General features: G+C 42.8%; 1 protein-coding gene across 1 annotated transcript; it reads right to left on the bottom strand.

Moving 5' to 3' along the window:
* Positions 1-11,764: 11,764 nt before the first annotated feature.
* Positions 11,765-18,994, bottom strand: FAM216B (family with sequence similarity 216 member B). The gene is given in 5 exon segments (XM_039877351.1): positions 11,765-12,479; positions 12,481-12,662; positions 14,318-14,438; positions 17,326-17,432; positions 18,920-18,994. Coding segments are annotated over 4 exon segments (432 nt in total). The 5' UTR covers positions 17,425-17,432; positions 18,920-18,994; the 3' UTR covers positions 11,765-12,449.
* Positions 18,995-22,474: the final 3,480 nt, after the last annotated feature.

Here is a 22,474-nt window from a genome sequence, read left to right as displayed (position 1 = left end):
TAGGATTCTCGGTTGCCAGAAGTAGAGTAAAAAAAAAAAAATTTTTTTTGTGAGGATTTTGATCTCAGCTCCACTGAGGATCACGAAGAAAGCTCCCCAAGAGACTTAAGGTTAGGGCTAATTTGCATAATACTGGCTAGATGAGGAAAGGCTTTTATTTCATTAAGATTTAGGTAACAATCATTGAGGGCTAGATGTCATGCAGGACTTGGAGGGGACTGTGCAGAAAAACTAAAAGTAGGCTAGGCTTAACTTGCTCATCGAGGTGCCCCAAACCCGAAGCTATTTATGCTAGAACAGAATTAGATCCATCAGCATGTACCTGACGTGCCCTTTGAAAGCGTGTTAACCATTTTATGTAAGACGTGGCATTTCATCCGGGTTCACTTATTTGCATACTTGCAATTCTATTTGCATATATTTTACTGTGCTGTGCTCGGGAAATATATTCGCTTATTTCTATTTCTTCCTTTAAATTCCTTGCACTGTCTACAGCCCTTGGGTACTGTACTATAGCAGACCAAATATTCAGGCTTCTATATCCAATCTGCCATTAAACTCTTTTTTTATCTTTTTTTTCCTTTAAATATCTGGTGGCTATATAGCCTGTTTTCTATTTCCACTGCCTCACCTTAGTCTGGGCCTTTTTCACCTCCTAACTGGTCTCTTGAACTATAATCAAAAGCATCCAGTTCAATCTGTTCCCTGGATCCAAAATACTTCCCCTAACACACCATTGAAACAATGCTCGGTGGCCTTCACAATGATCTAACAGCACTCTCTTGGCGAATGAGTTCATCATATTCAAAATTCTCAACTTCTGCCGTTGTGAAACTGCCAAAAATGAACAGCCGTATTTCTCATCTCCTCCACTTTACCGCTAAAGAGAAAAGTTTGATTCCGTTTCTTCCCTTCTCTATTCTCTAAGAAGCCTTGTGCTCTCATCAGCTCAGTTCCTTGTTGGAGAAACGAGGAAAGAAAAATAGAACAGAAGAGAGAGAGCAGAGAATGCATCGCAGGGCTGGAGATTTCCTTGCTTTCTTTTTATTTTGTGGAAAAGAAGAAAGAAAAAACAATGGAAAGAAGCGGGGAGGGAGTGGAAAGACAGAAGAAAAAGAAACTTAGAGTTTAGATAAAGTGATTGAAAGTGAATAGAAACAGGCCGGGGCCAGATTCTGGGAGAGGAAATCTAAGCCAACTATTAAAGGAAAAATAAGAGAGAAGCTGTGTGAAACCGTTAGGATATTGGATGGACTGCTTTAACGGAGACTAGAATAATAGTGGTATGAAAAAGAAAAGGTTTATTTCTCTCACAGAAAAGGTCTGGGTTGCAGGCGGTCCAGGAGGATAGGGACGCTTTAAGGGACTGAAAAGGGGTCAGGTTTCTTCTGCTGCTACGGGATCGTCCTTGTCCGTGTGACTGAAGTCGGCTCATCCCTTTACTTCCATGTTCCAACCCAACGGAGGGAGGAAAGAGGAAGCGAGAGCACTGAGTTTTCTTTTAAGAGCAGAGCCTCCGAACTGTGCACATCGCTCTGTTCACATTTTATCTGCTGAACACGTTGAGATCGCCGTTCTAGCTGCAAGGGAGGCTGGACAATACAGTCTCTAGGCGGCCAGGCCTGTGCTGGCCCAAACTCAGGGGAGTATGTGACTGAAAGAAAGAAGGGAAGACTGTTCACTGAGGAAAAATTAGTCTCTGCACTCGTAGCTCGATGTCATAGTTGAAAAGCAGAAGATCCCAAATTTGTAAGCTCGAGTAGGTAATGCAGAGTTTAAAGGCTAACGTGCATTCAGATGGCAGAAATGGAGTATGTTGTTTTTCGAGGGAAGCCAAAGAATAGCAAAGGAAAACGTCGAGGGTCCATCTGCGTGTTAGATGGACCGACACACTCTACAGTCCACGACTCTGACCTGTAACTGTGTGTCTAGATCAGGGGTCAGCAAATGTTTTCTGTAAAGGGACGGAGCGTAAATATTTTAGCTTTTGTGTGCCATGCGGGCTCTGCCAAATCTATTCCACCTGCTGTTGGAGCACGAACACAGTCTAAACAATACGTAAGCAAGGAGTCGAGGTTATTTCCCAATAAATTTTATTTTTGATAACATGCTGTGGGCCGGATTTGACCTGTAGCCACAGTTCGACGGCCCTGCTCTAGTCTCTTGCTTGAAAAGTACAGGCCTCTGAACCTCGCTGCTCACCTCCTCGGGCCTAAGAATTCCCTCTACCATTCACTAATCAATTTTTTATTGCGTGTGTTCTATGGTGACCTCTGAAAGACAAAAGAAAGTGAGACACAGTGCCCGAAACATAGGGAAGTTAGTCTTAGAAGGAGACATAAAAGGAAGTAACTTCAGAACGTCGTGGTTCTATAATAGATGTATGGGTCAGATTCTATACGCAGACAAGAGATAGACTGCCAAGGTTTGCCTGGAGGTCAAGGATGGCTCAAAGGCAAGGTTTATGCTGGGGCCTATGGATGCTTTCTCTGAAGCAGGTTCTCTGAAGAATCCCCGGTTCACCAAAGACGGAAGGGAATTTAAGGGGAGAGAACACAATGTGCATAAAAATGGGAAATGAGAGAGTTTGGCATGTTTGGCACACTACAAGTGTTCAAGGAGCAGAGAGGTGAATGCTGAGAAGTCAGACTATGAAAGTCCATTTATGAGGCATTCTAAAGAATTTCGTGTTAACTCGTAGGTAATGGGGAGCCATTGAGAGAAAATTGAACGAGACAGTGACATGATCAGATTTTAGCATGAGAGACATCCCTCCTGCCAGAGCGTGTACCACTGATCAAATGAGATCAAGGTCAGGGAAGCCGGTAAGGATCGTCCGATGTTTACGCAAGCGGGGAGGAGGGCCTGAAATTAGTTACCAGTGGTGGGAAGAGAAAGAGAGAAACCGACTCGAAACATTTTTACAAGTCGAGGTGGTATGAATTGTTGATGTATTGGAAGCAAATTGTGTAGGGAGAAGGAAGAATTCGATATGACAACCAGGATTCTGACTTGGGTAACTAGTGCATGGTGGCACTTTTCAAGACAGAGCAGGGAATTCAGAGGACTCGTTTCTGGGAATCTGATACGCTTTTGTTATGCGTTTGACCTGCCGGTGGAAAATCCAGGCGGAGTCTACTGTGCAGATGCGTGTTTATGTCTGTTGCATAGGAGAGAATATGAACTACAACTACTACCTAATCAATTAAGATGCTTCAATCTTAGGGGGTAGTTACTTACACACGGTTACATTCTGGAAAACATAAGTTACAAGACCAAAATGGGCAAATAGAGAAGTCATGGGAAATTCAAAATATGGGTTATAAGATAGAAAATCAAAATCTGCTTATATTAACAGTAGACTTCACATTTTGCACTAAAATTCCTTATGGCCAATGCAGCGAGGCAGTTGCTTGAGTTGTGGTGTCTATAGGATAAACAATCAATCCTTTAGGGGAAGCCAGTTGGTCTTGGTACCACATCCTCATAAAAAATAAAAGGACTTTCACTGGATTGCTTGTTCTTTGGCTCTCAAAAGGGTCACACTGAAACAAAGTTACATGAGAAGAGTTTTATTTGGGTCAGTCATTCTCAACTCATCTGTCATATTCACAGAGTCCTTAGGTCAATGACTCCACAGGTAGTGCAGAGAGAAGTCTGAACCAGCTAGACCCCGTATGGAACCTGTCTTTTTGGTAGACAACATCAAGTAAACAGTGGCCTTACAGACGGTTGTCTTAACAAAGACAATTTTTCTTATTTTACGGATTTCGTTCAACTTCATTCTTTTGTATGTATACGTGTAAGAGATTTCTCTGAAGCAGGTTAACATTATAGCGAAGGTATTTTCAAGGTCACTAGGTTTAGGCCAGAAAAATCTTTTCTTGTTCAAAATGTTAACAATAGGTCAGCAGAATACTGTTGCCGTGAGTCGTTATCTGGAACATGGGGATGGACTTGTACTGAGCCATTATCATCCAGGAGTTTTTACTGTCTCTGGACAAAAAGGCAAGCTGAGTAAACTTAGAGTCTGAAATCGATGAGGAGCAGATTACATAAATTAGGACATATGTTTATCCATTTTCTTTTCAAAAAAGGCATCTCTCGAGAGAACGTGTCATCATCTTGACTCTCCAGGTCTTATTCTTTACGTTTGACGATTAGATTCCCTATGCACAATGTGAGACTATGCTTAGTGCACTACAGTGACCTGCATTTTAAAATAACTATGCTTCAGCCTCTTATGATTGGGGAATGCTGGGGATTGTGTTGCTAAGGGAAAAAAAGAATTGGAAGGATGCGTACAGAAAATGATGTCGGAGCATATGGATGTAACAAAAAGATTTACCCCTCTCACATCTAGCTTAGGTTCCTAATGCCTTTCCTTACACAATTTTTATATCCATTTGTTAAAAAATTCATAATTTACATCTAGGATTATTTTAAAGTCCTTTCTATAAACTATGTAGTACACAGAAAGAAAAATGATCAAAACATAAATACATAGTATTAAAAATTGTTATAAGCAAACAAGTAACCACCACACAGAGGAAGAAGAGAGATGTTGACAGAATTCTAGAAACGACCCCTGCGTCCCCAAACGCCCCTTCCCATCACCAGCAACTCCGGCCCGTGGCAGCCATGACCCTCATTTTTATGGTAGTCACTATGCATCCCTAAATAATGACTTTTTAAATTTCTGTAAATAGAATTATATCACATATTTTTGACTGGTTTCTTTCACTCAATGATTTGATTTTGTAATTTATCCATGGTGTTGTGTGCTATAATTCATTCATGTTCACTGGTATGTGATATCCTGCTGTCTAAATAAGCCCTTATTACTTATCGATTTAATTATTAATGGATATTTGGGTCATTTCTGATTTGGAGCTCCCTCACCCCTTATTCAGTCACTCCTCTTGTTCTTCCTTTGTCATGTATTTTCCCAAGTTAAGAGGATCTGAAAAGTGAGACGATGAGGTTTTTGCCCACTGTTTTGGTATTACAAAATTTTTCTGGAAAATTGTCTTTAACAAACTTATTTGACCGAACTTACCTTTGGTTAAGTGTGATACATATAAAGGTGACACTTAAATGGTCAAATACTAAAAATATTGATTGAGTATTAGTGGTTCTGTCACAATTATTCTTCTTTTAAAACCAAGTCAGTTAGCTAACACTGTGACGTGCATACGATGCCAGGCATTGCATGCTAATCGTTCTGAAGCTCTACAGAGTAAGAACCATTGTTATCATCGTATCGTAGATGAGGAGACTCAGGCACGGAGCTGGAGTTCTCTACATGCCGTCGACTGATGTATCTGGAATTCATCCCAGGTCATCAGACTCCATAATTGTGCTCTCAACTATGGTGCTAAGTATCTTAACTAAAAACCCCGAGGAGAAATGGAGAACTTATACTTCTGACCGGGTTAGGTTTTCAAGAGCATATGATAGTTAGTGCTCAAACAAACAAACAAAAACCTGTCATGTCTCTACAGCCACAATAACCTGTATCCGGAAAAGACACCTTAGGCTTAGTCACCAAGGTCACAGCAAAGACATCCTAAGCAGGGACATTTCAGTCCATACGAAATCTTCAGCGGCTTCCAGTGGACCTGCCTCCTCACCAGCACTCAGAAACGTCTGGTGAATGAACTAGAAGAAAAAATATGAAACCGGTTTGACTGGTTTGGTGGAACTGAGTCCTTCGCGGTTATTGAGAGAAGTTAGAATGTCATTCTGAGCAAAGCTCTGATTTCCATGCTTCCCTCCTCTTTGGCGATATTTTATTCTTGGGCCCCTGCTGTGGCCATGAGCATAAACATTGCCGTACGCAGTGTTCTCTGCCAACGCGTTTGTTCATGGCGATTCAGACAGCCATGTGTGTGGCATTGCCTTCTTGCATCCAAGAGCAAAGGCAGACAATTCAAGCCTACTTTATTTATGCATCTCCTCTCTTTTATTCAACTGAATATCTTATTCAGAAGACTTCTGTTAATACGATTTATCACAATAAACAGCATGGTTCCTGCTTTAATTGATTTATTTTTTTTCTCCGTATAAAATTTTCCCTCTGTCTCTGTTCTGCACCGACTTTTATTGTCCTCCTCCCCTCTCCCCCCACCATATCTTTGTTGGCTTTGATCATTTCTACAGGAACTCCATTTTTTATATAGTCTGCATCTTAAATCATTCATTTTCTCATTTTAAAATGCAGACTATAATTATCCCCTACATTTACTGAAATTAGCATGGGTTTTAAACCATTAGTCAAAAAGAATAGGCTTTTTCTAAAGCTGTCTGCTGTTCTTTGTGGATGAAACAGTTGACATTTTGTTAAGAGATTTTTATCTGGCTTTAATTCTCTAGATTTAATATATTCTCAACAGTTATAAATGGAATGGTTCATCCTAAATGGAAGTGTATCTCTCATAGCATAGTTATATCCAGTCTTTAAAATGGATCATTTCATTTCACACATGCTAGAGAATCTCGAATTTCACCTTTACTCGTCTCAGTTTCTTTACTGAAAATGACTCTTGCTCCAAATTCCTATATCAGTGGATTGGCTACATCAAATTGTAGTGGTAATTGTTCATAAGTATGTATTTTATAACATGTATTAATAGAGTAATAAAATATATTGCAATAACAATATACTCTGCCTGGTAGAATTCCATCATGAGACTCCATTAACACATTCAGCTGGTATCGGCTTTTCAAAATGCCTTCCATCGTGGTGAAAGGGACATATTCTATACAAGTAGATGGAGAAAATGGTATTCAGAAAGGAATTTCAAAGAAAGTCAGGTATAATGGGGCAAAAAAAAAGGAAACGTGGATAGACGCTGACCAAGCATTTGTGACATCGCTCAAATTGGGTTCATTCTGCAACTTTCCTACTCTCGCTACGTCCTTTCGCCCTTTGCAGTCCGGCTGCTGCCCTCCCGCCTGGATGACACTGCTTTGCTGATGTCACCGACAGGTGTAAGGGGCAAGCCCAATGGCTGCCTCTTAGTCTCATCCCCCTCCTGCAGGCAACAGCCCATCCTCTTCCCAACTTCCCTCGTCTCTTGACCTCTGCGAGGCTGGCTCCCTCCTGCCTCCCTGAATGGTCCGTTGCAAGCTCGTCACTCTCTCCCCTTGGGCTCCATCCTGCCCACTCTGCCGTTCCGCAGGTTCTGTTCCTGGCTCGTTTCGTACCTCTCTTCCCTCCCTCCTTGGGGCTCGCCCTCCCTCGACTTCCTCACCAGGTCCAAGCTGACCTTCCCATGCCGCCTGCGAAATGCAGACCTCAAACTTAATTTGTCCCAAACCAGACAATATGTCACTGTCCCCCAGATCAGCTCTTCTGAGGGCCATTTGCCCCTGCTTTTTACTAGTTTCCTCATTCCTTCCTTCTCTTCTCTGATTCGGTCCGGCTTGGTGTTGGAAATCTGTCCTCCTAACATACCCTCAAGCCAGGCCTCTACTAAAAACACCTCCACCGACCCCCTATCATCTGCCGATTAAAGTTTATTCAAGTTTCTCCAGGATGGAGCTCTGATTTCTTAATAGACGCCTTGCTCGCACTTGTGCGCATGCGCTCTGCGCTTCAGCCGGAACCCCCACACCTACTTGCTTGTAAACGTCACCGTTAATATTATTCCCACTAACTTTCAGGTACTGCAGATATGCGAACATGTAAATGGCTATGAGAAGAGCCACGTCGTACAGCTCACCCCACCAAGAGATACTTAATCACGAAATTTTAATTTTGAAATAATAAGTAAGGTTTTTAAAAAATTCTTTACTTGTTTCAGTTATACAGATGATCTTAAGAATGATGCTAAATTCTAAAATGAGTGTGTGTGTGTCTGTGACATTGCGATTTATAATAAGAAATATACATTTGGTTTCGGCCGTGTTTGTGGCACAGAGTTCTTCATATCCTTGGATTTTCTGTGCTCAGGATGATAAAGGTGTCTTTGGTTATAGTAACGAGGTGACTTTTGGAAAGCACCTAAGGAGCCAGTGGAACCGAGCAGGTGATCAGAGCCTGAGAACTGAGAGTCCCCCCTGCCCGGCCCCGCCCCACCTCTCCAGAGGGGCTGGAGATGGAGCTGGATCACCAACGGCCAGCGATTTGATCAATCATGACTACTTAATGAGACCTCCATAAAAATCCAGCAGAAAGACAGGGTTCTGAGAGCTGTGGGGTTGGTGAGCACACACAGATAGATGCAGGGGCAGCGGCCCATGTGACGAGGACGCGGAAGCTTCCAGCCCCTGCCCGTATCCCTCGCTCTATGCATTGCTTCCATTTGGCTGTTCCTGGATTATATCCTTTTATAATAAACCAGTAATCTAGTAAGTTTTGTTGTGTTCCGTGAGCTGCTCTAGCAAATTAATCAAGACCAGAAAGGGGGTCGTGGGAACTCTGGTTCACAGGCAGTCGGTCAGAAGCTCAGGTAACAACCTGGCTTGCAATTGGCATTTGAAGTGGGGACAGTCCAGTGGCAATCTGAGGCTAACTCTCAGTAGCTAGTGTCAGAGCTGAATTAAATTTGGGACACAGCTGGTGTCCAAGACTGCTTGGTATGCGGAGAGCACCCACACATCACAACTGGGAGCAAAATCAAAATACCCTTTTTTCTTGTAGAAAAGGACCTGAAAGCTTGAACCTTAACATCTGATTTCCTCTTCCCAAAATTGAAGGTCATTTAACTTATCTGGATTATGCATTTGTCCTTTTGATCTTAATTAACTCCTCGTCTGGTTTCCTGCGTTTCTTAACTGACATTTTCATCAGCCCGGTCAAAATGCATTTGGCACACCTCTCAGCTTTTTCAGCTCTCCGACCATCCTGTTAGGAACCAGAGTCCCGTTTACACCTACTCCCTGCCTTTTGCACATCATCTGACCCACTGGCAGCCTCCCCATCCTTCCCAACCCTTTCCGCCCCACCCAAACTTAGATGTGCTTCAAACAGAACCCCCTGATCTGTGGGACTTCACCTTCTGATCGTTCCTTATTTACATGAATACACAACACAACACATACTATAATAGCTTGGTGCATAGAAATAAGTACTGTATTTACAGCAATGTGATTCATTTTCATATATACAAAACTGGGCTTCTGAAACATCGCTGACTTCCTACGATACCTCGTCAAGTCATTTCGGTCATCCTTCTGGACTCATTGCCTCGTTTTTAAAGTAGGAAGTTTCTTCCTCTAGAACCCTCTGGTCCACCGCGCTCCACGAGTCAGGGAGATGCGTTTGGCTCAGCTGCTGGTAATGGCCTCGGACCCCACACCTATGCTGTGGTTTCCGATAGCGATCGGGATTTCTTCACCTCTGACCTGACCGACTCGATTGTGTAACTGGTTTGTGTGATAGCTCTCAGGTGGAGAAAAACGAGGGAGAATTCTCTGGAGGCAGACAAGGGATCGATTTCCAACACAGGAATTGATTACATTTCAGGCAATAGCTTGTAACTTAGAGGGGAAATGGGGATGGTGAGGCCAGTGTGATGGCTTCTGCTGAAGCACCCATGCACTCAGCAACTCAGTTTAGCTGAAAGGCTGCCGGACTCTTGAACATGTTCTTTTCACTTCCATCACAAAATAGGGAATGGGAGGAAAAGCCACATCAGGGTTCATTTTGGTGAAATTGTAGTGCATATTTAGTAACACCAAGTCTAGGAAAAATAAGTCATTTTAGTAGATGCGAGTACTATTACAACATACCATTGGTTTGACTTGGCTTTGAGCAAGAATAACAAGCGATGTATTTATATGGATTATTGGACATTATTAAGGGGACACTTCTACCCCCAAAGCTTCTCTCATCGTGAAGTCTTTGCTCCTAAATTTTTGCCAAATTTGTCAAACAGAAATTCATTTTATTAGAGTTAAAGCATCATAACTACTGAAATCACTCCTTAAATGCAAAGGGCTGTCACTCTTTAGTAAATGTTGGTGTCGCCTGGGATACTATCTCTCAGATTCTGATTCACTGGGTCTAGGAGGGGACCCAAGAATTTGCATTTTCCTTCAACGTTCTCAGTGAGTCTGGTATATGGATTGTATTTTGATAAATACTGCTTTGCATGTATAGATTACACATGAACTAGGTATTAATTATTAAATGTCTTAGGCTTATCTGAAATCATTTTTCCCCCAACAGCTGTTGGCGGATTAGAACACAAAACAGCTAAGCTTCAAGGGAGGCTCATGGCAAGAAGAAAGTGCGCATCATGGAGCAGGTGTCTGAGCAGGCTCAGACTGGGAGTCCAGGCACGGAGCTCTCACTGGGGGATTATAGGGGGCTGGGTGCATGTGGCAGGCAGCAGGGTTGAGACTAAAGCGTGGCAATGAGGTGTCTGGAGAGGGCCCCATGGGATTCACTCCCAGGGTCATGCGGTAACAAGTGCACCCTCAGAAACGTCCTCACCTCAGCCTAGCCCCGGCTTTGGTAGACAGCTTCTGAGATGGCTCCCGATGATCATCACCTTCTACTAGTTATTCCCTTGTGAAATCCACTATTTTTGCGTGTGCGTTGGACCCAGTGACTTGTTTCTAATGAGTAGAATGTAGCAAAAGTGATGGATGTCACTTCCAAGATCAGTCCTTATAAAAGACTGTGACCTTTACCTCTCTGTCTCTGTCTCTCTCTCTCTCTCTCTGTCTCTCTCCTGTCTCCTCTCCTCTTCTTCTTCTTCTTCTTCTTCTTCTTCTTCTTCTTCTTCTTCTTCTTCTTCTTCTTCTTCTTCTTCTTCTTCTTCTTCTTCTTCTTCCTCCTTCTTCTTCCTCTTCCTCCTCCTCCTCCTCCTCCTCCTTCTTCTTCTTCACCTCTTCATACACTTTCCTCCCCCAAAAGAAGCTAGAGAGTTGCCTTATCAGGGTTGATCGCTAAACTTTAAAAATTCTTCTATTAAATCTCCCAGAAAATTGCCATCACCATCCCCACGTCCGTCATGGCCTCCTTCCCAGAAATTTGCCATGATTCCAAGTAAGGAAGTGACTATAGTTAATAAAGCAGCCAAGTTTTCTTTTGCCCAGCAAGCACAGTCACTGGGATACAAATAACAAAATGTCTGGTATTTCGAGGATGGGAAGGCAAATGGAAATACCAATAGTGTGGCCACTTTGAAAAATACCGAGGTAGTGTCTTATTGAATTAAACCTAAATCTATTATATGAGTCAGCAGTCACACTCCACCGCGTCTATCCAAGAGAAATAAAAACAGGTTTAGACAAAGGCTTACATTAAAATATTTACAGCCTTAAGAGGGCTCCCAAATATCTCTCCCCAGTGCCATTTGATTTTTTGCTCTTTTTGGAGCCTACCTAATTGTCCTGGACTTGGAATTGTAAAGCTACTTAGAGTGTGCGAGTCAGGGCTAGGACATGCAGGGGTCAAGAAGCTTCTTTGTGGTTAAGCGCATGAACCCCTGAGGTCAGCTCTGGCTTTCCCAAGTCTTCTAGTGAGACTCAAAGTGGGCTGACACGCTCCTTCCATGAGCATGACAAAGCTACTGGCTGATTTGAATGAGGAAAGAGGGCTGGTCATTTAGAAAGAGACGAAGGCCAGGCAGTTTTTATTTTGACTTTTGCGAACCCTGGTGACTCATTTTTAACATACAAAAAAATCACTGATGATGAAAATAATATTAAATATAACATAATACAACCACTTTGATATAATGATTTAACTCACCGTTACCTCGTTTGCTGTTTATTTGCATAGTCTTGTGTGCTTTACGTAAAACCATCGAGCCCACGCAAAGGTTAAACTTGAGATTAGTTCTTTGGGGCTATTTCTGTGGGAATGGATTCCCTCACCTGTGTCATGGTCAATGACGGCTATGTAGAATGAACCCAGCTGTGACAGGTTAGTAAGTCCAGGTTTCAAGACAATGCAAAGGGATTGAGTCAGGCGAGAACCAGAAGATTTGGGGCTAAGATGATGACTTTTGCATGTTGGGGAAGAAGAGAGGAAGGAGGACACGGAAATGCCCGGTTCAGTTGTGGCTGAGAAGCTATGTCGGGAAGCCCTGCTCAGTGTCAAATCTGTATTGGTCTTCGTATTTTTAATATGTGCAACAGGTGGCTTGCAGGGAATGGTCACTCAGCGATAGAGGACCTGATCTCCTCAGTTGACTGGTCCTCTTTCACTGTTCTTGAGACTTCTCTGGGATATTCTAATTCAAAGGAAGCTTTTACTTTGAAAGCTTCAAAAGTCACTTTACTCTAGATTATATGTGGAGGGAAAGGCTTATTTACACTTATGTGCACTGTTCAACTTGTTCTTGCTGGTAGAATTTATGTGCATGGGAGAAAGATAATTTCTAGCAGTGGGGTTTGTATGAGAATTTTTTATTATTATTCATTCTCATTCAACGTATAGATGCTAAGCACTCAGTAGATGCCATGGGTACATGAGCGAACTGCCTGTGTCAGAGCTTGTGCAAAGTTTTGGTTCCCAAGAGATCAGAGCCCTGTGCTTAGGGCCCTGGGTTGAACTACAGGGCGTGCTGGTGGCCTTGTTCTTGTCATGGCTGAAGCCTTCCGGGGAATAGTTCTTTGAAGAGCTTCCTTGGCTGAGGCTTTCTTGATTGAATCTCTAAGAATAGCTGCACAAGCCAAGGCCTCCTGTTGAGTAATGTAGCCTAGGGGAAAGAAATGAGAGAAACTTCAAGGTCTACAATTTTACAGAACAAATAAGCAAACAACACTGCAAATATTCACAAAATTTTTTCTACTTTGCAGGGTAGAGAAAACTGTGTTTAGCACAGCCAGATCGTATGATCTTTGAGGGCAGGAAGTATATTTTTCTACTTTTGCATTTCCTCAGCCAATAAATTAATTAACGCATAGTCATTGGTTATCATGGCAGATGATTTGGAGAAGGGCGTGAGCCAATGCTTATCTTCCGTATTAAGACTTTCTTCAAACCAGAAACAGATACACTCAATCTTTCTCTGTTTTTAAAGTACGGTCTGCAGACCCCTTCGGAATCTGCTAGCTGAGACCACATTTAATGCTTTTTAAAAATGCAGATTTCTGACTCTACTCCAAAGACCTTTCAAATCAGAAACTCAGAGATTTAGGCCTGAAAAACTACATTTTCATAACATACATAGGTGGCTTTCATGTGCACTAAACTTTGAACATTCTGCTCCTTGTTTTTTTGGCTTCTAAGCAATTTTACTCTGCAGACAAAGCTACTAGATGATGCTTCTGCAATACTTCAGACAATCACGGGGACCCACTGAGTCACAGCTCCACCATTTACTAGTTACATGACCCTGGTCGTGTTATTTAACTTTTCCATGCCTCAGTTTTCTCATCTGTAAAATGTGGGCTGTAAAGGCACCGGCCATGTAGATGTGTCTGAGTTTCAAAAAAGACAATACTTGCAAAGCGCTTAGAGCAGTAGCTGGCACATAGGAAACCCCGATATGAGATAATACAAGATAACTACTGTTCATTGCTTTTGTTATTAAAGCACTTGCAAAAACCATGGTTTCCTTTTGTGCAAATACAGAAACAACCGTGTGAGGTAGGTGTGCTAGTGCCACACGAGTGGTTTATAAAAAAAATAATAACAGAGCTCTGTGGGCATGGGGGGGAGGGCTGAAGATGAAAATATTTCCAATAAGAGAAGGGATTTAATGACAATTACACCTTTCTGTATGTTATGATCTATGAAACTCTCTCAGAACCATTATTTCATTTGTCCTTGGTGAAATCCCATGAGGCTGGTGGAAGAGACCAGGCAGCAGAGCGAGCATGGGGGTGAAACGCACTATCTATGCTGGAGACGGTCCCATGGACACTTCCATCCATGTGATCTTGCCCAAGTCACATAACCTGCCTGAGCTGCAGTTTCTCACAATGGTAGAGCAGGGAGGAAATGAGAGGGTGCATGTCGATCTCCAAGCACTGGAGAGCGCTGGATGCTCAGTGATATCGGTATTCCTGCTATGAGTAAACGCAGCTCTGAGGCTGCACAGCCCGCGGGGCTCTGAGCTGGGCTCTGAGCCTGGACCACCTGCCTCAGGCCACGGTCAGTTCTGCCGGATCGAGTTCCTGTACCTCGCAGAGTTCTTAACGCTTTATAACAATCCATCCTTGGATTTTTTTAACCCCACTTAATTTATCCTTAAAACTTTGCTTTCGGTTATCAGAGATAATCATTTTTAAACATGGCCAGCCAACCACATGGATCAAATAGCGTGCAGAAGCCATGCCACTGGAATTATTGGTCAGGAAACCCGACATCCAGCTGCGGTGCTGGGTCCGGGTCAGGCATCCCACTCACCGAGCAGCCACTGCTGCTGGACGCTGTGGACGAAGCGGGTCCCCAAGGCCTCCCACTGCTGCCTGGAGCTGTAGGCCTGCACGGTGCTGTAGAGGTAGCGCTGCTGCCCCGGGGTGAGGCCCTGGCAGAGAGCAGGTGATTCCGGTCAGGCGGCCGTGGCTCTAGGAGTCAGTGTGGTGCATTCTAAGCTGACTGCCCAGGAAGTGTTGGGCAGCGAGTCAGATATGAGCAACAAGGGGGAACAGAAGAATGGGGGCCCAGCCCAGAGAACACCTCAAGTGGTAGTAGAATTTGGGGTACGCACATGCACACTAGGCAAAGTTACTGCCTGGTGTCAATCAGGTGTCAGTCAGAATGACCTCACTTGCAGTCACCTAGGAATGCCTTTGGTACCACCCATCATGGCCAAATATAAGGCAGACATTCCCGCTTCTAGGCCTTTTTTGCCCTTCAGGGCTCTCTCCGCTTTTTGCCCTTTGGGGCTCCCCTTCCTTTTTGGTGGCCTTTTGTGGCCTTTTAGCTCTTTGTAGTCATTTTGGCCCCTTTGTGCTGATTATAGCCCTGGAACCATGTGCCTCCTTGGGTCATACTTTGTCTTTCTAAAACTTACTTGTAATAAAACTATTAAATCTCACTGACCTGTGATTCTTTGCCGCATCAATGAAGAAGAACCGAGGAAAAATGCTAACTGCACATCTGCACCGTCTATGCCTCACCCTTCCCCGGCCGCTGGGGCGACATTGAACTCTGATCGGCCCCAACCGTGACAGAAATAAGACGCTCTCTCTCTCTCTCTCTCTCTCTCTCTCTCTCGTTCTCACTACATATATAAAACAATTGGAAAAAACAGTTGGGTAGTTTCCTCGTTTAATTGACTTAAACAATCTTCCACTGGCCTGTGCGAAGGCGAAATAGGTAAGTAAAAGATTCTAGGTCAGTAGGTCAAATTATCGGGCCGAGGGAGATGCAGCGTGTTTTAGTTGTTACCGATCTATTATCACCCTTGCTGAGGAAGGTAGGCTGTGAGAATCTACACAGGGACTGAAGTATGCCAGGCCTCTGGATAGTAAAAGAGAACTTTCCCCTGAGAGCTGTCAGGAAGCGGGGGAGATAGGGAGGTAAATGGACGGGCACCGTGATAAGATTTCAATATCATTAGCAATAAGGTGCTATGGACACAGAAGAAAAACTCCTTCCGCCTATAGCAGTCAAGGAAGGTTTCTAAATGAAATGATCAACACGTCTGAGTCTTCAGCGTGGGAAGGAAGTCCTTAAAAGGACTAGTCCTGGTCCTCAAAAGGCCTTAGCATCCTCTGGTGACTTGTCAGAAATACAGATTTTCAGGCCCCACCTCAGAGCTCTAGAATCAGAAACTGTGGGCCTGGGGTCCATAAGCCCTCCAGGCAATTCTGATATGTACACCCTAAAATTTGAGAACCACTGCACTGGCAGAAAAAGAAGGGCTAATTAGAGGAAGAAAGCAATATGAATTTTCTCACGTGGCACAAAATATTTGGATATATTTGGAAGCAGACTTTTCTTTCTTTCAACCAGGACATGGAGCCTGAGCTGTAGAGTCAGGCGGGAGAGATCATGGAAACCTTTTATGACGTGTTAAGAATTTAGGGGTTACCTTTTACACGAGGAGCCATTTAAGGCAGTGGTTCTCAACAAGAGTGACTTGGACCCTTAGGAGACATTTGGCAATGTCTAGAGAAGTGTTTGGTTGTCACAAATGGCGGGATGGAGAAGGGACGCGACTGGTGTTCAGTGTAGAGGCCGGGGGGGCTGCTGACCAGCCTGCAGTGCGTGAGACAGCCTCCAGTCCTCGCGACAAACAATTACCCAACCCCAAATGTCACAGCGGATCTGCATTTCAGAAAGATTACTGTGGCCCTGCTGTGGTGAACAGGCTTAAAGACAGGCAGGCTCTTAGTAGTAGGTCGACCATTTAAAAGGCTACCATTTAGAGCTAGGGACAACAGGAAGGGCTGGACTTCAATTACCACTGAATACCTAATAGAGCTTAAGGGCTCATTATATGCAGACGGGGAAACTGAGACAGTAGCATCAACATTCTAGAAAAGTCAAGATAAAATAAGTTTACCCCAGGCCAAAAAATTCAAAACAATGACAGAATTAAAAAAAAAAAAAAGATCACCATTGTCATAAAAACTAAACTTAAGGTAATTATTTATAAAAGTTAAGTGACTTTCGTTTGTTAGAAATGTTGGGTGGACTTGAAATACATGAGTCAGATTTTTTTTGCGATCTAGAGACCTTAAACAATATCGAAAATATATCCAGAGTGAAAATGGCGAAGTCAAGTACTTCACAATTCAGGACATCGTTTCAGCTTCACAGTTTCTGATTTAGATATTTTGAAAGGTAATATATTTGAAGAAAAAAACGGGTCCCTAATTAAGCCTTTTCAAATGATTGAGAACAATGTAATATAAAAATTACAAGCCAATTTCAGGAGCGAATCTCCAAAATGCAATGGGAGTTTCTATGATGTAAAAGAAATTCTTAAAAGTTATGTTTTTTTTTTAATAAGAAGAAAAAGCCTACTTCTTTTCCTTGGTAGAACTCTCAACTTCCTAAATCAGAAGGAACAGTCACGTTTCTAATCGTTTTCTCCCGTTGCTTATTCCTCCTTGAGGGAATGATGGAAGAGAACTGAAATTTTTACAAAGAGAATGCCTTTTGCTCATTCTAACTGAAAGGAGCTAATGGAGCTTTCTAGAAAAGAGCCCCAGTGTGGTCAATCCGTGAGTTTCCCAACTCCAGTGATGGGTTAGCAGTGAAGAGGTGACCATCTCCTGGAGCCCCTGAAACGGATGGGTGTCGGAGCCGGTTGTCCAAGCTCATTTACTCTCTCACCCACGCTGTCAACACGTACCCCACCCACACCGGCCCGGGATTCTCCCCAACGCCGGGAAAGCAAAGTCCTCAGGCCCGAAGGAGAGACACGCAAGGCCTCTTCACCCCGGAGGAAGATGCTGTACCTTCAGCAATGCCGTGTCCGCGGCGGAGGCAGGGACGCAAACGCATGGAATCTGTGGAACGTTCTGGAGCTTTCGCTGTCTTTTCCTTTTCTCTCCCATTCTTTATCCTGTACCTCCGCGGAACAACAAAGCATAGCCTAAGATTTCACTTGGTCAACCCATAATCAGGGGTGTAAATGAGCAAGTAAATAAGTAAATAGATCAGTGTTATTTATTTCCAGGGATAAGACCTTTTCTCGCACGTTTCCCAGTAATCGGACCGCACCAGACTGCTGAGTTCTGCACCTTTCTTCTCTGTTCTCATCCCTTTTTTATGCGAGAAATAATTCAGAGCCCTTTGTCTTTCTCATCACTATGTTCGGAACAGGTGGGTTGTAGAGACATACCGTGTCACACAGTTTTTTTCTTGATAATTTTAAGCCATATGTATTATCTTACGTGATTCTAAAAGCAATATATGTCATTGTGGAAAATTCAGAAAAATGTAAAAATTGAAAATAAGACAACCCACAATCTAACTGTCCGTAACTATTGTTGGCATTTGATTGATTGATTTCCTTTTATTATTTTTCGTGTACATTTCGTGTGATTTTTAAAAATGTTAGAGATCATCCTCCCTGTGCTGCGCACTGTCCCAGCTCAGCAAATATCCTTCGAAGTGTAGTTTTTGGTGGCCGTGCAGTATCCCTTTCCTACGTTCTCCATTTCTTGCGAATTTCGATGTGCAATTTTACAGCGTCGCGCTGTAAAAGAAACTATTACACCTGAGGTATATATAATAATTAAAAACTAACATCCAAGGAAGGACAGACCTGTTGGAATAGGGTCGCTGAGGTACAGAATAAAAAACCCAAGAATTATCCCCTCTGCTCGTCACTCTGCCCTTGGCAACAACACCTTCCTCGTCTGGTTGTTGGATGAACTGAGCTCATGAGTACAGAACGCCCTCGAATCATGCTGGTTTCTCCTCTCTTTTCTCTACCCTATCGTATGCTCAGGCGCACGTACACACACAAGTGCACACACATGTACACACTGAAGAAGTATTTCAACATGTGAGAAAACTCTGGTCTGAGTTCCCAGAGCTCAGGCTCAGATCTTCCAGAAATGTATCAGGAAAGTACCAGTCAACCTCTCTGTATCCTGTGTCCACGATATGAACCTATAAATTCAACTATCAGTATTTTATTGAATACTGTTTTCCTTCAACATGCACTCCAGAAACCATACCAGCCAAGATAGACTCTTTTAATATTCCCTGTGATTAAAGCCTCCTCTCTATCTTATACTCGAATCATCTCAGCATCCTTCTCCCCATTTTCCAGATCTGTAGAGCAGAGCGTAAACATTCTTCAAAGCTGGAAAGGTTTCTCCTCTCCTTAAATAGCATAAGAAAATGACTGATGATATTTCTCTGGCAACAATTCATGTGTGCTTTTCTTGAGCTATTGCTGAGAAAATCTAGCTTATCTATTGAAGTGGTGTCGTACTGGATAAAATTTGATTAAAATGCTTGGGGCATTCCGGGAGAAAAAAATCTACAAAATAACTCATATCTGAAACAAAAAGACTGATTAGCTTAAAAGGAACTTACCCTGTAATGCAGCCTCCCCTTTTTAAAAGCTGGCATTCATGTTCTACGTCCTTTTTTCTGCAAGGTCTCCTTCTTCTTGCAGTAGTGGTGGTGGAAATTCAATCTGTTGATAAGCTGATATCCAAGCAACGTCATGTAATGAAACAAAGAGCTGGAGGAATTTAGCTGTGTGCCTTTTCCTGCTCCTGGACAACATTCAAATGCACAGTTTAATCTTGTTTCTTCCAAATTTTGTATCTAATCAAGTGTCAACTTCTAAATGTATCTTATCTGTGTTATAGACAGACGTAGGAGGGAAAAGTACAAGGAGACAGAGAGGCTGAATATTAAAAGTTAAGTAATCCATTGGGGGAAAAAAGGCCATTACATGAATATTTCCCAGAATATTTCTTTGTCAGTAGCCTGGATCCCCGTTGCTCAGAATAATGACGGAACCGAAATGTAGAAGTACAGGCATGAATTTGACTGCGGTAACCTATGGAATTGTCTCCTAGTTCAGGATAAGGTTCCTTTCTTAATTTTTGGAGGAGTATAATCTTTTCCTTATTTGATCTTGGATAGGGGCTACGCGCGATGATTACCCATGACACAAGATTCTTGCCCACACTGACACCATCAGCATAAGCTTCATATTTTAACCTAACTCAGGAGAGCAGTCTTATCCATTCCTCTGGGCTAGCATTATTACTACTGACTTCCTCTCTTTCTTGAAAACGCTCCTTCTGAAAGCCAGCTTATCTGCAAATATGAAGAGTTCTTAGAGAAAGTAGAAGACAAACCAAAAGAAAACCACAAATTCAACATCCTTGGAAGGCTAAGAGGAAGAAAAGAACAGGGAGTTACGAGTTATGAATTGTATAGCTTAAAGAAAAAAGAAAGGACTCAACAGACACAAAAAGTGTTTTTTTGTTTTTTCTGATAATTTAAAAGCAGACTTTCTGGCACAAAAGAGTTTGTAAATGTCAGTGACTGCCGCACGAGCTCTCACCGGGTCTCAAGGGTTGGTGATTCCCTACTGAGAGATAAAGAACCGTTGGATGAAGAGTTCACATTGGTGATTGAGTCCTCCTAGGATGTTTTTCCAGGATATGACAAAATGCCTTCTGGGGCATCCCACATCTGCTGACTGTCACCCACACATGCGGATTCATAGCAGCATGCCTTGGTCCCAATCGGGAAAGCAGAGACAGATTGACATGTTCATCAGAGAGGGAATCTCATGTGAGGAATTCGTTGCAAAAGGATTGGGATGATCTAGAGGAGCAAAACCGATGACTGACAATTACGGTCAACTACGATCACACCTAGAGCGAGGAGACGAACGAAACATGACTGTACCCAGAGTCCCATAACCATGGGGACCTGCTGCCTGCACGGCACCTCAGGACCAGCCATTCACCAGCCACCCTCGCTACTCTGTTCTTTCCAAAACTACTGATCACTACTATCGCTGCCCCTGCTCTTGCCTTCGCTGATGTGGTCGCTGCCACTGCCACACGTGCAAGCAGAAACCATACAAATGGCTCCTCCTTTCCTTCAGCTTTCATTTCCTACCTCCCATCAGATGCCACCTGGCAAGAAATTTTGCAAATGAGTCTAGCATTCTTCCCACTGCTGTGGTAAAGAGAAGGTCAAGTAAAAAGCTGAGAGATGATGGGTACTATCCAAAATATGGGGATGCCCTCAACAGAAATCTGAGAGGAACCTTTGAGACCTACGAAGTCAGACTTCAACACACAGTTGATGTTTGCCTAATACCTCTCAAGTCTGGAATTTTACAAGAAAAGACAAAAACGAAAGATAATTAAGTAGCTCATTCTTCTCATTCTCGAAGAATGAGATGTGCATTTTTGAACAATACCTTGAAATTTAAGAAAGATAAGACAATGTACATCACAATTTTAGACAAAGAAATTATTTTCCCAAGGCGTAGATAGACTTTTCAAAAGATATTAAAACACTACCAAAAAAAAAAGAAAGAGAGAAATGCCCATTGTTGAATTACCATGGAGAATATAATGTTAACTATTGGTAGAAAAGATGCATACCGTTTCACAGTTGAAACATTGCTAAAGCAACAGGATGCAACGCTTAAGACATTGGTATATTTGCATACCAGGATTTAAAACATGAGTAATGAAATGTTTTCATAGAATAGCTGGGTAAATGTGACCTCATGGGCATGAGCAAGTGAGGAAGAGGGGCCCATGACTGGAATCCAAGATAAGGTTAAACCCTAATTCAAAGAATCCAATCTGCTAGAAGAAGAAGGAGAGGGTATCACTGCACATCATGGAGATGAATACTTCCCTGGAAATCCACGCGCCCAAGAGGAAATCACCTGCTCATATGCTCCAATCTTCTTAGCTGCAGAGCTCTCTCCATGGGGACAGCTCTGCCAGGAACAGATATCCTCCCTTGGCTACCCCCAAGCTCTCAGTGAGGCACAATGAAGTGAAGGAAGTGTCCCTTTGTCATTCCATGGTGCTATTTACCACCTGGACTCCCGAGTGTTTCCATGCAGAGTCTTACAACGGTCTTCGTTGGACTCTACTTTCTCATAGGGCTACATAGTCCATTGGGCTCAATTGTGTTTGGTGAGGATTCAGTTGGGGATTGATTATTTCTCTATTATTCTGGTATTTTCCCTCCAGTTTCTTTACAGAAAACTCCCACCTCTCCGAGATCCCAAAACGAAAGTTCTCTTATTTACCAACCTCTTAGGGATCACTGGTTTCAAAAGTGAGATAAGTTAAGAGTCCCAGTTTGGCCTCTAAGAACCACATTCAGTGAGTGAAAACTACTTTGGACAATTAGAAGCAGTGCTTATTAGCAAAGAAAAAGCTGGATATGGTCATATATGTGCTAAGGACTTTGCGAAAATGGATTTCATCAAGTTCAGGAAAAAAATCTAAAATGGAGTATAAACTCAAGAAGGAAATGCTTAGAGATTTAATCTGACTCTATAATATCAAATAAACTCTATAGAAGAAAGAGGTAAGATATCAAAAGGAACTCGAATAGATACACTGGGAGTTCACAGATGACTCTAGACTTGGGGCCAGGGTATTTTTTAAAAAATTTTAAGAGTTTACAGAAAAATCTTATTTAGGGACTAACAAGGGTCCTCCAAAAACAGATCCTCTGCATAGCTATTAAATAGTGGAGTCAGGACTCAAACCCATAGTTACCTGAAGTCTGTGATTTCTCTCTTTGGTCTCTGGAACTAAAAGGAAATTCAAGCAACACACATCACTATAATAAATTATCCCTATTGTCTAGCCATTATCCATAGACAAAATTTGTGCATCTTGATTCGTTCTGTTCTTGGGTTATGTTCCATTCCCATCTGGAATACCACTTGGTCGAAGAAGGGGAGGCTTCAGTTTCACAAAGACATCGTCATAATTCTGAAGCAGGATATTAGTCTTATTATACCAAGTCATTGACCTTCCGATGAGGCTCCAGGGAGGGCTCCGTGCCAATGGGCATCAAGCAGACCGGTTCCAACAGTTCTCAAAGCTGCCGGGACATTTTCAAATGCACAGAAGAGTC

The sequence above is a fragment of the Pteropus medius genome, unplaced genomic scaffold (assembly GCF_902729225.1).
Source record: "Pteropus medius unplaced genomic scaffold, Ma_sr-lr_union100, whole genome shotgun sequence".
Taxonomy (NCBI): Eukaryota; Metazoa; Chordata; class Mammalia; order Chiroptera; family Pteropodidae; genus Pteropus; species Pteropus medius.
This window is presented reverse-complemented; position numbering and strand designations above follow the sequence as displayed.